The 17488-nt window shown below is 49.3% G+C and overlaps 1 protein-coding gene across 1 annotated transcript in view; it reads right to left on the bottom strand.

Moving 5' to 3' along the window:
* The window catches only part of cog5 (component of oligomeric golgi complex 5), a 320599-nt gene that overhangs the window by 98645 nt on the left and 204466 nt on the right, over positions 1–17488 (bottom strand). Inside the window, 1 exon segment of the mRNA XM_084330304.1 lies at positions 6804–6916. Within this exon segment, the coding sequence (XP_084186430.1) occupies positions 6804–6916 (113 nt within the window).

Raw genomic sequence — 17488 nt, 5'->3', positions numbered from 1 at the left:
CTTTTACTTTGGATTCATTTAAACTTGATTTGGGGAAAAAGTTACAGTTCATCCATCGAGAGTCCTTTGTTAGTTTGTGGTGAAACTGATTTACCTCTAGTCTCTAATCTTTTCAGATGAATACAAAATAAATTCTAAATAAAAAGGGATGAAGATTGATCATCTAATCATTTGTATGATGTTTTATTTTTGTTAAATTTCACTTTGAATCATTTGAACACTAAACAATCATTAATGACGTTTAGTTTACTTAACATAATTAACGTGTAGAAAAACCACAGCACCAGGGGGATATGAATTAAGAGCCCTGATATGGGTCCCAAAAAAAACGTGGGATGTGTGTTTAAACTATAAATAAAGTGTTTGACTATCAAACAGACTATAAATGGTTCTGTGAATTGTCCTTGTTTTTTGTTTTAATTGGTATACGTTTTTTTTCTTCTTTAAATAGTTTTCGTCTGTAAATGTGAAATTGTAACTGTGCTGCTGCCTATCTTGGCCAGGACGCTCTTGTAAAAGAGATTTGTAATCTCAATGAGACGTTCTCCTGGTTAAATAAAGGTTAACCCTTTCTCTGCCGCACTACCAAATGGTTTAACCCTTTCACTGCGACAATATGGAAGGTTAACCCTTTCACTGCCACACAACAAAGGGTTAACCCTTTTACTACCACACTACATAAGGTTAACCCTTTACTATTGCTTGCACGAAGAGGAGAAGTGCAGCTACCTGCTATGGATTGGGGGAAAAAGGGTGCGATGTGCACAATACTTGGACACTCACCAACGAGGAAAACTGAAGACATACTACGATAAGTACACGGGAGTATATCACACCGAAAGCTAACCCGATCTACGCCAGATATAAGTTTGACGAAAATAAGCAGGGAGAAAGTGAACCATTCGACCAGTTTGTGACCGAGCTAAAGCTATTAGTCAAAGACTGTGGATACCCTAACAGTGACGAGATGGTCAGAGACTGCATTGTTTTTCGCTACCAATTCGCCCAGAGTGCGGGAAAAGCTACTTAGCCAGGGAGCTGAGCTAACGCTAGAGAAAGTCATTGATGTAGCCCGCTCACATGAGCTAACAAGGCAACAGCTTAAAGCTATGTGCCAGGGCAACACCCATGAAACGGTGCATGCAATAGGCAGGAAAACGTACACGCGAGATGTAGCACCGAGAGCAGCTAATGCTAACTACAGACAAAGGGAGGGTTCCGTTAGCACTGCAGCTAGGCCATGTGACTACTGTGGAGGGCTACACGGCGCCAAAACCGCCTGCCCAGCTAAAGGCAAACAGTGCATTAACCCTTTAATCGCCAAGGACGACTTTAGAAGTCATTGCTCGCCATGCTTAATCTGCCAATGACGTCGTACAGCGTCTTTGAGATCAATATTTCAAAAATCTGTCATGGCAATCATATTTCACCCACGGAGACTTGAGACTTGCTGTTGATCTCCTCTCAACTCTCCAACGGTTCAAGACCGCCATCTGGTGGGCGATCGGCGAATCGCCAAAACCGGAAGTGACGCGCCGGAAGTGGTGCTCACCCATATTTCGTCCGGCCACTCGCTATCGCTAGCGGGACTCCAGCTTGATACACTGGATAGCGATCCGTTGCCAATAACTCGATAAACAACATGATTTGGACGTATATAGTATTATACAACCTGGAACTGGACCAACTAGATCGACATCCCATAATAGCGAACTTTCTGATCCACGCTGATCGCCCAACGCTACGAGGAAGCTGCGGTGAGTTTCAGCGTGTTTGATTATTATTATACATACACACTGCTCCGATCAACATATCACCCATACTAAATAAATGATTTAACGTCGGCCACGGACTTATAAATTCAAAATAGACACTGGGGCACAGGCCAATACCATTCCCACCAACATGTTCCAGGCGCTGTTCAAAAATGTGACACTGAAACCAGCCATGCACAGACTCACTCAGTATGGAGGAGGTGCGCTGAATGTGAAAGGCACATGTCAACTCAGATGTAAAGTCAGAGACAATGTAATGATGCTGGACTTTTATGTAGTCGACACAAACGCCCCGCCAGTCATGGCAATGAAAACATGCCGTGACCTGAACTTGGTCAAGATAGTGATGGCTGTGAGTGAGGAAAATAACAGTGTGTCACAGAGCATAATGGAGGAGTATGCAGATGTTTTTCAGGGGATAGGAGAGTTCCCAGGCGAGTGCACCTTCCGGGTCGCACCAGATGCAACATCGGTAGTCTGCCCGCCACGCAGAATCCCCATCGCCCTACGAGACAAACTGAAGGACGAGCTTGACAGCATGGAGAAAGGCAACATCATCTGCAAGGTAACAGAACTCACAGAATGGGTGAACGCGCTCGTTGTGGTAGAGAAGCCAAAGACAGGGAAACTCAGAGTGTGTCTAGACCCCAGAGCTCTCAACAAAGCCATACAACGCCCACACTTCCCTCTCGCGACCACAAAGCTCGCAGGAGCACAGTATTTTAGCGTGTTAGACGCAAGGTCAGGCTACTGGGCCATAAAACTGAGCACTGAATCGTCAATGTTGACCACATTTAACACAGTGTTTGGCAGGTATCGCTTCCTCAGACTGCTATTTGGAATCGTGTCCGCCCAAGACGAGTTCCAGAGACGCGTGGACGAAACATATGGACTGGAGGGCGTGACAGCGATAGTGGATGACATACTGGTGTTCGGCAAGACGAAGGAGGAACAGGACCAGCGTCTCAGAACGACGCTGAAGCGCACAAGGGAGAGAGGGGTGAGACTCAACCCTGACAAATGCAAGTATGCGTGTCGGAGGTAAGCTACTTCGGGCACACACTCTCACGTGATGGCATCAAACCAGACCCAAACAAGGTGAAGGCGGTCAAGGACATGCAACCCCCACAGAGCAAGGCAGAGCTGGAGACAGTCCTCGGGATGATCAACTACCTCGCCAGGTTCGCTCCACATCTCTCAGAGATAAACTCACCCCTCAGACAGCTTCTGAAACACCCAGGTCCAGTACAAACATATTTTGACCCACAGAAAGAGCTGCGACTCCAGGTTGATGCATCTAAAAGTGGCCTTGGGGTCATGTCATGCTCCAGGATGGCAAACCAATCGCCTATGCCTCCAAGTCACTCAACAGCACAGAAGAAAACTACGCACAGATCGAGAAAGAGCTCTATGCGGTAGTATTCGGCTGTAAACGGTTCCACGAATATATGTATGGACGAAGAGCGATTGTGGAATCGGACCACAAGCCTCTGGAGGCAATACTGAAGAAACCACTAGCGGCAGCACCACCCCGGCTGCAACGGATGATCCTAGCGCTACAGAAATATGACATTCACATCATTCACCGCCCCGGAAAAGAGATACCGGTGGCCGACACACTGTCATGCAAATCAATCGAATACCATGACAGTGCCCTGCAGGAAGGGATGGAGGCCCAGGTTCACACAGTCCTCAGCAACATTCCTGTGAGTGACACACGACTCACTGAAATCAAACAGGAAACGGCACAGGATACACAGCTCGCCGCGCTAAGACGAGCCACGCTCACTGGCTGGCCAGACACTAGGAAAAAAATGCCCGCCCAGCATCCAAGAGTACTGGAACCACAGAGCTGAAATCTCAGAAATAGACGGCATGTTATTCCACGGCGAGAGAATCATTGTTCCACAAAAACTCAGGGAGGACTTGATGAAGCGCATTCACGCCGGTCACCTCGGCATCGAGAAAAACAAATCCCGAGCAAGATACCTACTGTTCTGGCCTGGCATGGGGAAACAAACCGAGGAGACTGTAGCAGTCTGCAGCATACAGTATGCCAAGAACGGCGCAGCGCAAAACCCAAAGGAAAAGATGAAGTCACACGCCATACCTGAGCGGCCGTGGCAAGTGGTAGGCACAGACCTATTCCAATGGAACTCACAAGACTTTATTGTCATAGTGGACTACTACTCCAGGTTCTTTGAGATGGAGAGGCTTCACAGCTGCACCTCATCAGCCGCCATCAGGAAACTAAAGGCAGAAATGGCTCGACACGGCATCCCCGAGTCCATCATCAGCAACAATGGACCGTGCTACAGCTCTGGTGAGTCCCGCAAATTCGCACAGACATGGGGTTTCACACACACCAGCGCAAGTCCCCACTTCCCGCGTAGCAACGGCCTCGCGGAGAAGACTGTTCAGACGGCAAAACGCATCCTGGACAAAGCCAAAGCGGAGAACAAAGACCCCTACATGAGCCTGCTGGAATACCGTAACACACCGGTGGACAATCTGAAATCACCAGCACAGCTCCTGATGAGTCGGAGGCTGCGGTCTATCCTACCAGCAACAGCAAAACACGTGCAGCCACAGATCGCCAGTCAACAAGAGGTTCGCGAACAGAGAGAGGTGTGCCAACAACGCCAGCAGGCATACTACAACAGATCTGTCAAACCTCTGCCCCACCTGCCCACAGGCACACCAATCCGCTTCCGGCAGGAGGCTGGATCATGGAGACCTGCAACCGTGACAGAGCCTGCACACACCTACAGGAGCTATCACATCCAAACACCCAAAGGGCAGAGCTACCGACGCAACCGTCAGCACCTCCGTCAAAACAAAGAGAACACTCGCACTAATATGCCACCATCTACCGCTGCCAACATACAGCAGACGATCCCCAGCACCAACGACAACACACGTCAGCAAGAGCCCACTGAACCCCCAGACATGGACAGTCAGCAAGACCCCACTGAACCCCCAGACATGGACAGTCAACGAGACACACAACCTGGTCATAGCACAAAATCAGGTCGCACTATAAAACCGAGACAAATTCTCGATTTGTGATGATTTGTAAAGGGTGTAGGCGGATCGCTGCCCTAAAAAAAAATAAAAAGAAAGGGCGGCTAGGTGGCGCAGTGGGCAAGGCGCTCGCCACCAACACAGGAGATGCTGGGTTCGAGCCCAGCTCTCTGCGTTGCTACCAGCTTGGCTGGTCGTTCATACTAATACAATTGGCAGTATTAGGGGGTGGGAAGCTGGTGGGTGGGGATCGGACGTTGTGGACAGCGACTCCTACAGGTTGGTTGGTGCGCCTGCGCAGTAGAATCAGGAAGTGACGAGGGCGGCGTGTCCCTCCCACGCAGACCCTCGCCACTGAGAGATCGCGCTGTGCAGGTGAAAAGATGCGACGGCTGCCTCCTCGAGTACCGGAGGGGACACGTGATGCAAGGCTTCGTCCACATTGCAGCCGGCTTGTGGGAGGCATGGCCAACAGCGTTCGAGACAGGGGAGGGTAGAATTGGACAATACGAAATTGAGGATGGGAGAAAAAAATTGAAAAATGGGGAGAAAAAGTAGACACAAAAAAGAAGAAAAAAAAGAAAAAGAAAAATAACAAGATTGTACAATACCACTGTAATGAAAATATGAAGGGAAAAAAAGGAAACGTTATCTGTCATGTTCTGACATGTATTGAAAAGTTATTGCACTTAAGTGTTGGTACCCTGTGTATTTAATAGATCATTTTGCAGTCCAGAATTATATTCTCATGAAGCCTTATGGAGTTATCGTGTATAGACCTGCTAATGACAAGGCGGCTGGGTGGCACAGTGGACATTGCGCTCATCACCAACGCAAGAGACACCGGGTTCGGCCGTCATAAGATAAGATAAGATATTCCTTTATTGATCCCCTTGGGGAAATTCAGGCATCATAGCAGCATGGGGGAAGGGGGGGGGGGGGGTACAGGTAGTAAAAACAACACAAGCAGTGTAAACAAATGTCAATATAATTTACTATCTAACTAGCTGAAAAATATATTCACAGTATTCACAGTGTCGCATAAGGTGCAGTATGCATAAGGTAGTGTTATAATTTACTATCTACTGAAATATACATTATTCACAGTATCACAGTATCCACTGAAATATACATTATTCACAGTATCACAGTATCCACTGAAATATACATTATTCACAGTATCACAGTATCCACATAAGGTGCAGTATGCCTAAGGTATTGTTATTGTCCTCCTTGGGTTCCTATTAGTCCCAGGTCAATGTCTGGCAGCAGTCACTGCCCCCTGTTGTGGAGTCTGGAGGCCGCTAGCTACTAACTCAATTGGCAGAGTCAGCGGGTGGAAGTCGATGGATGGTAATCTGGACGTTGTGGACAGCGACTCCTACAATTCGGTTGGGGGACGCCTGCACAGCAGAGACAGGAAATGGCGGGGGTAGTGTGAGCCTCCCACACGTTACACCTCGCCAATGAGAGTCCGCACTGGCAAATGAAAAGATGTGACAGGCTGCCTCCTTGTGTACCGGAGGGGACACGTGATGCAAGGCTTCTATCCTCCCTACAACCGGCCAGTGGGGGGCATATGCGAGCAACGTTCAAGACAGGGGATGGGAGAATTGGCACAGCGAAATTGGGATGGGAGAAAAAATAGAAAAAGGAGAAAAGGTGGATAAGAAAAAAAAAAAAAAAAATGCTATGACAATCTTCTCCACCTGACCATTGATTGTTGACACAGGGTGTTTTCTTATTACACTGTCGAAGTGTACAGTTATTACCAGTGGCAGATTTCACAGCACTCTTCAGAAAAAGGGAGATGTAGTATTTGTTGTGAGTTTGTCCCCTCCCGGGTACCGTAGTCCAGGAGGGGAGTCACGTGATGTTCTGTACAACGTCAGTCTGAATCCGGCAGGAAATAAACAACCAGCACAATAGAAGTTGTCCGATGTCGTTATTATTATAAAGTGTTAAGTTAACCTAGTAGCCAGAAGGCGCTACGTATTACAGTACCTGTCCACAGGCAGCACATATCTGATCCATCAGTTTCTCCAGGTTGGTCCACAGCGCTGCACGGAACCCTGCCGTGTTACCAGGTGTAGGCAGCATGGCCCGGCCCGGGGCTCCTGCAGAGAGACACGCACACACACAGTCACACGTGTTCCCCCCGTCTGCAGGCTGCAGCCCAGCTCTCTCTCTCTCTCTCTCTCTCTCTCTCTCTCTCTCTCTCTCAAAACTCACTACAGGAGTCTATCTATCTCTCTCTCTCTCTCTCTCTCTCTCTCTCTCTCTCTCTCTCTCTCTCTCTCTCTCTCTCTCTCTCTCTCACAAAACTCACTACAGGAGTCTCTCTCTCTCTCAAAACTCACTACAGCAGTCTCTTTCTCTCTCTCTCTCTCTCACAAAACTCACTACAGGTATCTCTCTCTCTCTCTCTCTCTCTCTCTCTCTCTCTCTCTCTCTCTCTCTCTCTCTCTCTCTCTCTCTCTCTCTCAAAACTCACTACAGGTCTCTCTCTCTCTGCGAACACCAGCAACTAGGACAGAGAGACTTCGGCTCAGCTTCTTCCCCCAGGCCATCAGAGCCTTGACACTGAACTCTCCACACACAAGCACACATGAGCACACACACAACACACACACTGTACACGCTCACACACTAGCAGCCACTTTAACATGAGCACACACACACTCATGCTGCACACACTCACACTTATGGTCACTTTACAAAAGGAAAGGTCACTTTAAGAATAGTATAGTATAACTTGAGATTGTATAATATAGCATTGTATAGCAGTGTACATAAAGATCCAGTGCCTCATCCGTAGCTAACAGTGTATTGCACTACCACAGGACCTAGCATGTCCTACCATGCTCTGTAAATAACTCATGTACATATACCGATATGCCCTACTTTGTTACTTGTTTTATTGCACAATGTCGTTCTATTGGATTCTTATTATATATTACTATTGTATTATGCAGAATCGCTGTGGGCAAGACCCCCCGCATTTCATTGTATACTTGTATGCTGTGACAAATAAAACTCTTGACTTGACTATATCTCTCTCTCTCTCTCAAAACTAACTACAGGAGTCTATCTCTCTCTCTCTCTCTCTCTCTCTCTCTCTCTCTCTCTCACAAAACTCACTACAGGAGTCTCTCTCTCTCTCTCAAAACTCACTACAGGAGTCTCTCTCTCTCTCACAAAACTCACTACAGGAGTCTCTCTCTCTCTCTCTCTCTCTCTCTCTCTCTCTCTCTCTCTCTCTTCAATTCAATTCAAATGGCTTTATTGGCATGACATGTTGCCAAAGCAATATTAAACATGGATTACAAACAGATATAAGTACATACAAAATATCATCGTAAAATAAAACATCAAATATTACGGCGTAAACATGTCAGGTGACTGTCACTCACTGTCCCTCAGTTTGTGGCAGGCAGCAACATATGTTCCTGCTAGCTCACAGCTTGTTGAGTCCTCCCCTAGTAGGACTGGTAGTTTTTCTGTATCTGGTAGTGCGAGAAAGCCTTTTGTTATTAATTCAAATTTTTTAAAATGCGTTTCTCTAATATATTTATATTTGGTGAGGAAGTGCAACTCAGTTTCAGGCTCACTGAGGGTGCAATGACAGCACAGCCTTTGCTCTGCAGGAAGCCAGGTTTTCCTGTGCCTCCCCTTTTCAACAGCGAGGCTGTGCTCACTCAGTCTGTATTTTGTCAAGGTTCTTTTTAGTTGTTGATCAGTCACCATGCTCAAATAATCTGCTATGGTGTACTGTCGATTTAGAGCCAGATAGCACTGCATTTTGCTCTGTGCTTTTGTTTGTGTTTTCCAATAGGTGATGTAGTTTTGTTTTAGCTGTGTAGTAATTTGATTTATTCTGATTGGTGATGTGTTCTGTTCCTGAGGTGTGTTAAGAGAGCAGGTTTGTGGACTCAGCCTCAGGACCAGCTGGGTAAGGGGGTTCCTGATGCTCCTCAGCTCTTGGCACTGCAGGGCTTGATAATGGTACGAGAGGGGGTCACTTCGTTTTAGGTGTGTCCAAAAGTTAATTGCTCTTTTTTGTATTTTTAGTATTAGTGGGTAACGGCCTAATTCTGCCCTGCATGCATTGTTTGTAGTTTTCCTCTGGACATGTAGGATACTCTTACAGAACTATGCATGCAGGGTCTCAATGGGGTGTTTGTCCCATTGGGTAAAGTCTTGTTTTGTAAGTGGACCCCACACCTCACTGCCATAGAGTGCAATTGGTTCAATAACACATTCAATTAATTTTAACCAGATTCGAATTGGTATTTCTGTTTGTATATTTCTTTTTATGGCATATAAAGCCCGGCGTGCTCTCCCTCTCAGCTCATTGACTGCTTCCTTAAAATGTCCAGTTGAACTTAGTTTTAGGCCTAAATAGGTGTAATGTGTGCAGTACTCTACATGTTTTATACCAATTGAGAACTATCTCTCTCTCTCTCTCTCTCTCTCTCTCTCTCTCTCTCTCTCTCTCTCAAAACTCACTACAGGTCTCTCTCTCTCTCTCTCTCTCTCTCTCTCTCTCACAAAACTCACTACAGGAGTCTCTCTCTCTCTCTCTCTCTCTCTCTCTCTCTCTATCTCTCTCTCTCTCTCTCTCTCACAAAACTCACTACAGGTCTCTCTCTCTCTCTCTCTCTCACAAAACTCACTACAGGTCTCTCTCTCTCTCTCTCTCTCTCTCTCTCTCTCTCTCTCTCTCTCTCTCTCTCTCTCTCTCTCTCTCACAAAACTCACTACAGGAGTCTCTCTCTCTCTCTCTTTCTCTCCCTCTCCTGCAACCCAGCCCAACCCAGCGACTAATCGTGCATATCGATTATTCACCCCCTTTGCCAAATAGAAATGGCATTGGCTCTTTAATAACCCTTATTACAGCCTACAGTAGTTGTTACAAAGGATCAGATTAAACCGAATATATATATTTATTGATTGATATATATTGCATAGTATTTGTATATCGTTTGATATCCCTTGTATATTCCTTGTACATATACACGGAATATCCCTTTAGCCTATTACAGACCATAATATTTCATTCTCCTATTGGACAGCGGTCCACAGGCGCCAGAGCCATGCCTCCGGAGTCAGGTTCAAAGTCACCGTCAAGACATGTCTGTGCATGCCCGGCCTTGCCCAGGGATACGCGACAGAAATGAGGTTGGCACTAGTTTGTTCGCCGTGCATATAAATATGGCGCAGGTGAATACAGAAGCACTTAGTCAGAAGTCTAGAGTTACCCAATAAGTTGAAGCCTCACCCACGATACTCCGTGCGGTGAAGTATGGCCTGTTTGGCCCCAAAATAGAGCATTGAGACCGCGTGCGAATTAATAACTGAATTGTCAGAGTTTGGCGCTATACCGTCGAGTGCGACATATTTCTATTAAGTCAGTAATAGTCTATTTGTGTATAGTGTATCGTGCGGCTAAAGTTCTACAGTGACCAGCATCACCAACGCTTCCTCGTACCAGCTAGAGTGCTTATCCAGGCTGGGCTGCTTTCATGGCGCTTTCACCCGAGGAGACCTAGACGAGAACCGTGTGGACATGTACACTGGATTAATCTACCCGACGACTACATAGCCCTTTGCGGCTGGATTATATTTGCTTTGGTCCTGTGATTTATGGAGCGGAGAATCGCCGACGCCTACACGTGTGGGATTTACCCTGTGAGGAGCCAGGTCGAGTCGGCGCCTCAGAGAGCCTGAGGCCGGCTAGCTTTCTTCACTGTGGAGCTACAGTCTACGGAGAACAGCTGTATTCGTCTGTGGATCAAGAGGCTATTGCACCGTCTCCTGTACTTGGAGTCTCCTTAGTCATCGTTGACCAGACTCTCTACTACCGACAGATCCTCTACCCCTGCTGGCTTACAACCGGGGGGACCCTTCCAGTATCTCCCGCTATATATTACTAGTGTACCATAGATATAATTCCCTAAGATTCAGGTTGTATAATTACCTCCTGCGTAACCAGAGAATGGACATTCATTATTGATTTGCCTACGCACATTCCTTTGCCTTATAAGCACATCCAAAGTATAATAAGAGAAGTATATTATGTACCTTTTGCTGCAATAAATACTTAATTATCACTTTGTGTGGAACCGGTTCATTGTGGGAAGTGTTCATTATATTTATATATCATGTACTGTATGGCCAGTAATTAAAGTACATAAAGCGGTAGTGGTTTAATGATACCATACTTATCAATACAGTCAGGGAATTGTACCCCTCAGTTACAATTGGTCCTTCGAGCCGGAGGGTAACTAGTGTAATATTAATATAGTGGTATTAATATTGACATGGCCTATGATGAACACTCCACAAAACGGTTCTCCTAAAGTAGATCGCCCGCAGCGTAGACGGCAGACACCTCAGTACTTAGAGGATTACGTTGCCAATATACTACCTAGCTTTCTACAGACGGTAAACGCGGAAAAAGTAGATAGTAAAATTATGTCCGACCCTATCGACCAGGCTACCCCGCCAATAGAGGCCCTAGTGGGTTCTAACGTAACTGACCAAGCTCACGGTAGGGACCAGGAGGGACCCGACATGACTTTACCCCCCGCCAAGACCGAAGAAGTAGTCCCCGGAGAGCTCCAGGATAAAGACAGCTCTCCAGGGATGGAACTCTACCCGCTACAAGAAGAGGAGAGCACCCCGGAGATGGATCTCCAGGACTCGCCACAGGAGAACAGATCTCCAACGAGTACTGCCAGGAGCGGATCACCTCAACCAGCGTCTTCCCCCAGCGAGGCGGACAAGATGCTGGCACAGGCATTCCTCGCCAGCCTAGCAGCCTCAACAGAGCGCGATCGACTCCAAGCACAGACGCTTAGTGAGCGCGAACATTCTTCCATGGAAAGAGAACGCCTTCAGGCGCAGCAACGGAGCGACGAAGATCGTATACGTCTAGAGATTAGACGCCTTCAGTCGGAAGAGAATATGGTAAGGGACCGCGCCGAAGCCCAGCGCGCCGCTGCCGGTGCCCAAAGAGAAGCAGAGCGCGACCTCGCTCTCACCAAGCGCGAAGCCGAGCGCGACCGATTACAAGCGCAGATAATGGAGCAGCTGATCACCAGGGCAACACCCCCTCCCTCCGCACGGGGTTCCAGGGCCTCGTCAAGACAAGGGTCAAGGGCACCCTCCCCTACCCGATCAAGCGACCCTGAGCCCGACCACCAGAGAGAGCCTATACCCCCCTCCGAACCCCTTCCCCGACCGGTCCAAGTGAGACCCAGCTACAAGGAAGAAACGGTCTACACCGCGGAGAGGCTAAATAGACGACTACAGGATCTAGAGGACCTGCCAGAGGAAGAAGAAGAGGGAGAGGAGGAGAGTCAAGCCCGACAGCAGCACAGTACTCCACAGGACCAGGAGGTCCAGTACAGCCCAGGCTCTACCCCCGCGGCTCTGCGCTACAGACCCCCGACTCAATTCACGGGTGAGCTTGACGCACGACCAGCCCCGAGGAACAGCACCTGGATACGCGGGCCATGGTACCCAGCAGTTACCAGCCCACCAAGAGGCGTAAGAGGAGACTCGCCTAGGAGGCCTCTCTTCCAACGCTCACCGATGTGCCAGCCATCCATGGCATCAGACATTGGCACACCGACGTTTCCGGACTTCACCCACGAGAACAGAGCACAGTACATGGAGCTACGAATGTGCTTAGAGACAATGATGTCCGATGTAGCTGATGAACCGTACAAGTATGCTATCCTACTGAAGCACCTCAAGGTGCCCCGAGCGCACAATATAGCGCTGGCCTATGCCACCTCTACTACCCCATACACAGCGGCTCTAGCAGCACTCGACCAAAGATATGGACGCATATGGGACTACGTAATACAAGAGATAAGGCATATTGACCGCCTACCCCCAGCCACAGACAATCGCTCACTAGATGACCTGTCTATCAAGGTACAATCCCTGGTAGGGATGCTGGGGGCGCAAAGAGAAAAGGGTATGCACGAACTGTACGCGAACTCTAATGTCGAGAGGATTTTAGAGAAGCTTCCGCCCGCCCGACAAGAGCGCTTCAGGCGGCAAAGAGACCACCGTGATCCTAACGGTCCCAAGCCATCCCTCCTAGACCTAGCCGACTTCCTGGCGAGAGAAGTCAACAGCCTACGGTTGGATATGTTCATGCGGAGCACACCAAGCTCCAGAGAGGGACCTAGGAGAGCAAACGATGGCCGCAGATTGGTGACCGTCATGCACCCATCAGAATCAGTACCGAGCAGCAAGAACCACAGTACCCCCTCGATGAAAGAGAAGTGGAAGATGGTGTGCCCGTACTGCGAAAAGGAACACTGGTTGTCACAATGTGACACGTTCAAGAAGATGACCGCCGACGAGGTGAGTCAATGGATAAAGTCCAACCGACGCTGTTACCGATGTGCGCGCAGTCACATGGCAGCCGATTGCCGCTTAAAGAAGAGGTGTAGTCGGTGTGACGGAGCCCACCTAGATGTCCTACACGACAGTAACAGAAGAAAGCCTGCACCCTCAAGCAGCACAAAGGCAAGTGTTATGTACATTGACCCCGCCAGCAGAAGGGGCGCCCGGGTGCTCTTAAAGGTGGTCCGCGTAACACTGAGTTACCAAGATAAGGTCATGGACACTTACGCCGTCCTTGACGACGGGTCAGAGAAGACCCTTCTCCTCGCGTCCGCTGCGGCCCAGCTGGGGCTGCGGGGGAGCGAAAACCAGATGACGATTCGGACAATAAGAAGAGATCTAAAGACGATAAAGGGCGAGAATGTCTCCTTCACTATCGCAGCAAGCGGGCAGCCAGAGAGACGGTATAGGATTACTAACGCTTTCACCAGCCAAGAAATAGGCCTGTCGCAGTACACCTACCCCATCGCCAAGCTGATGGATAAATATGTGCACCTGCGTCAACTACCTATACCGCTCATAGACGGTGCCACCCCGACCCTGCTGATAGGCTCCGACCATGCAGACCTCATCGTCCCGATAGACCGGGTCCACACAGGGCCCAGAGGCTGTCCTGCAGCAGTCGAGACCCGCCTAGGATGGACATTACAAGGCCCCCTCGCTAAGTCTCTTAACCGAACAGCAGCCACTAGCTGCCTCCACTCCAGAGTGACAGAAGAAGACACCACCCTCCTACAGCATGTCGAGAGGCTATGGACACTAGAGACAATGCCCTTTAAGAACGAAAAGAAAGACATTCGTTCCAAGGAAGACATTTACGCTATAGCCCTCCTCGAGCAAGGGACAAAGAGAGTCAAAGTCAACGGAGTGATGAGATACGCAACTCCACTCCTGAGGCGAGAGGGTATGCCTACCTTCCACGCCCCAAAAGAAGCGACGGAGCGGTATCTATTGAACACAGAGCGGCGCCTAGCCAGAGACCCCGCTCAAGAGACGGTGTACCGCGCTGAGATTAACAAGCTAATCACAGCGGGACACATAAAGAAAATTGACATTAAAGAGGCCGATCAGACGACCGAATCATGGTACGTGCCGCACCACAAAGTCCACCACAACGGCAAGGATCGTATTGTGTTCAACTGCAGCTACCAGATCAGATCACAAAATCTGAATAAAAAGCTCTTGCCCGGCCCAACACTCGGCCCCTCTCTAATAGGCGTGTTACTACGTTTCCGCCAAGACAAGGTGGCCATCAGCGGCGACATCAAAGGGATGTTCCTGCAGGTGAGACTAGTGGAGGAGGACAAGCTCCTGCTGCGGTTCCTATGGAGAGAGAGGATCGGGGATGAGCAACCAGCCATCTATCAATGGGAAGTCCTCCCTTTCGGAACCACATGCAGCCCATGCTGTGCTACGTTTGCACTGCAAAAACACGTCGCAGAGGACCCAGCAGCTGATGAAGAGGTCCGACAAAGTGTAGGAAATAGTTTCTACGTGGACAACTGTCTGCAAAGCGTCTCGACGCCAGAAGAAGCCGAGGCCCTTCTACTCAAGCTCCGCGCCTCCCTGATCAAAGGCGGCTTTGATCTCAGGCAGTGGGCCAGCAGCGACCCGCAAGTATTGCGCAGCCTCTCCCCCGAGGACAAGGCAGCAAGCAGCGAGACCTGGATGGTGACCATCCCAGGAGAAGCCCAAGAAATGACATTAGGACTAGTCTGGCGCTTCAAAACAGACTCGCTCCATTATAAACACACACCCCTGACCAAGGAGCAGGGAAGGTCGACTGCACTACCGACCACCAGACGGAGTGTATACAGAACACTCGCCAGACAATATGACCCGTTGGGATGTATTCTACCTTACACCACCAGGGCAAAGATGATTGTAAGAGCGTTATGGGACAAGGACCAGGGCTGGGACGACCCCATACCCGAACACCTTGCATCCACATGGAGAGAGTGGGAGACGGAACTCAGCTCACTCCCAGGTGTCAACATACGCCGCAGCTACTTCCCACCCACAGTGAGGCCGGAGACGTGCCAGATGGACCTGCACGTCTTCAGCGACGCCTCCGAAGTAGCCTACGGTTCGGTGGCCTACTTGCGTGCCCGAGAGGAGGGAGGAGAAATACATACTGCTTTCATCCTGGCTCGCTCAAGAATAGCCCCACGAAAGCAACAATCTATCCCGCGTCTAGAGCTCTGCGCAGCCCTAGCAGGAGCGCAACTCGCCACGTTAATCCAACGTGAACTCACCATTCCGGTGCAAAGAACAATCTTGTGGTCAGACTCCACGACAGTACTCACATGGATCCGGTCTGATTCGTGCAGATACAAGGTCTTCGTGGGAGTCAGAGTCACAGAGATTCAAGATTTAACAGAAGTAGCAAGCTGGAGGTATGTGGACACAAAACACAACCCAGCTGACGTCATCACCCGGGGAATGTCCCTGGATGACCTCACCCGTCACAACCTATACAGTGACGGGCCAGAGTTCCTCAAGCTCCCAGAAGAAGAGTGGCCTACACCCACCCCACGGGAAGCGAGTAAAGAGGAGGCCGAAAACAAGAAATCTATGTTCTGTGGATTGAACACACTCGTCTCCACAGACCCCGACATAGACGATTGCCTCACCCTAGAGAGTGCGCAGCTAAAGACATTCCTGTGGCACCACCCAGAGGTTCAGCTCACTACTGACATTACAGCAGCTGACTACGAAGAAGCAGAACTTCTTCTACTACAACGAGCCCAGAGAGACTCGTTCCCCGATGAGCTAGACTGTCTACAGGGAGCAAAGCCCGTCCCATCAGACAGCAGACTGCTCCACCTAGCCCCCGAGAGCGACGCCCATGGTCTCATCAGAGTGGGTGGTCGTCTGCGGAGAGCTCCAGACTTACCGGATGACGTCAAGTACCCGATAGTCTTAAACAGCCGACACAAGGTCACAGAGCTGATCATAAAGAAATACGACGAGGATGTGCATCACGCCGGGGCAGAGAGAGTCTTCGCGGAGATCAGACGTCGTTATTGGATACTGCAAGGGAGAGAAGCAGTGCGGCGCTTCCAGCGAACCTGTCTAGACTGTCGTAAGTGGCGAGCGCAGCCCAGTATACCCCGGATGGCTGACCTACCTCCCTGTCGCCTCCGACTCGGCGACAAGCCTTTTCACTCCACCGGTATGGACTGTTTCGGCCCGCTGTATATAAAGAAAGGAAGAGGAACCGAGAAGCGGTGGGGTATTGTATTCAAATGCATGACCACCCGAGCGATGCATATAGAACTCCTTCCAACCATGAGCACAGACTCATTCCTTATGGCCTTCCGAAGATTCACATCGCGGAAAGGCAAACAGTCTATATTATTGTCTGATCACGGGACAAACTTCAAAGGCGGAGAAAGAGAGCTGAGAGAGAGCTTCCAAGCTATGGGCCCAGAACTTAAGACCCACCTCGCTCCATCCCAGATTGACTTCCAGTTTAATCCCCCGAACGCACCTCACTTCGGTGGAACTTGGGAACGAGAAGTACGTTCAATAAAGACAGCCCTGTACGCTGTGCTTGGAGCCCAGACCGTGGCGGAAGAAGTCCTAATGACAGTCCTCACGGAGATCGAGGGAGTATTGAACTCAAAGCCCCTCGGTTACGTCTCAAGTGATGTAGCAGATGTCGACCCAGTCACCCCCAACACACTCTTGATGGGGCGGCTGGACCCCGCGCTACCACAGACAATGTACAGGCCTGAAGAAGCGAACGGCCGAAGAATGTGGAGGTATAGTCAAGTATTGGCTGACAAGTTTTGGAACAGCTTCCTACTCCACTATCTACCGTCTCTACAGACCCGCCAGAAATGGGTGAAAGAGAGAGACAATTTGACAGAAGGAACAGTCGTCATGATTATCGACCAGTCACTACCCCGAGCTATGTGGCCGGCTGGCCGCGTAAGCAAAGTGATCACCGGTGCCGACGGAAAGGTCCGAGCAGCCGAAGTGCTCGTCCAAGGACGGATCTACACCCGACCCGTGGCGAGGCTAATAGAACTGCCAAGGCTCCCCGATACTATCGATGACGACCATGACCCCATGACTTTGTGAACTGCCCGACCCCTCACAACAGACATTGAGTAGTGGACAGTGCGTCTAATCTGTCTCTGCTTAGCTAATTAGGTGGGACTAATTAGGGGGCGGCTGTTACAAAGGATCAGATTAAACCGAATATATATATTTATTGATTGATATATATTGCATAGTATTTGTATATCGTTTGA

Source organism: Notolepis coatsorum (assembly GCF_963971535.1).
Source record: "Notolepis coatsorum genome assembly, chromosome: 15".
In the NCBI taxonomy this organism is placed as follows: domain Eukaryota; kingdom Metazoa; phylum Chordata; class Actinopteri; order Aulopiformes; family Paralepididae; genus Notolepis; species Notolepis coatsorum.
Note: the sequence above shows the minus strand (reverse complement) of the source record. Positions and strands in the feature narration are given on the sequence as shown.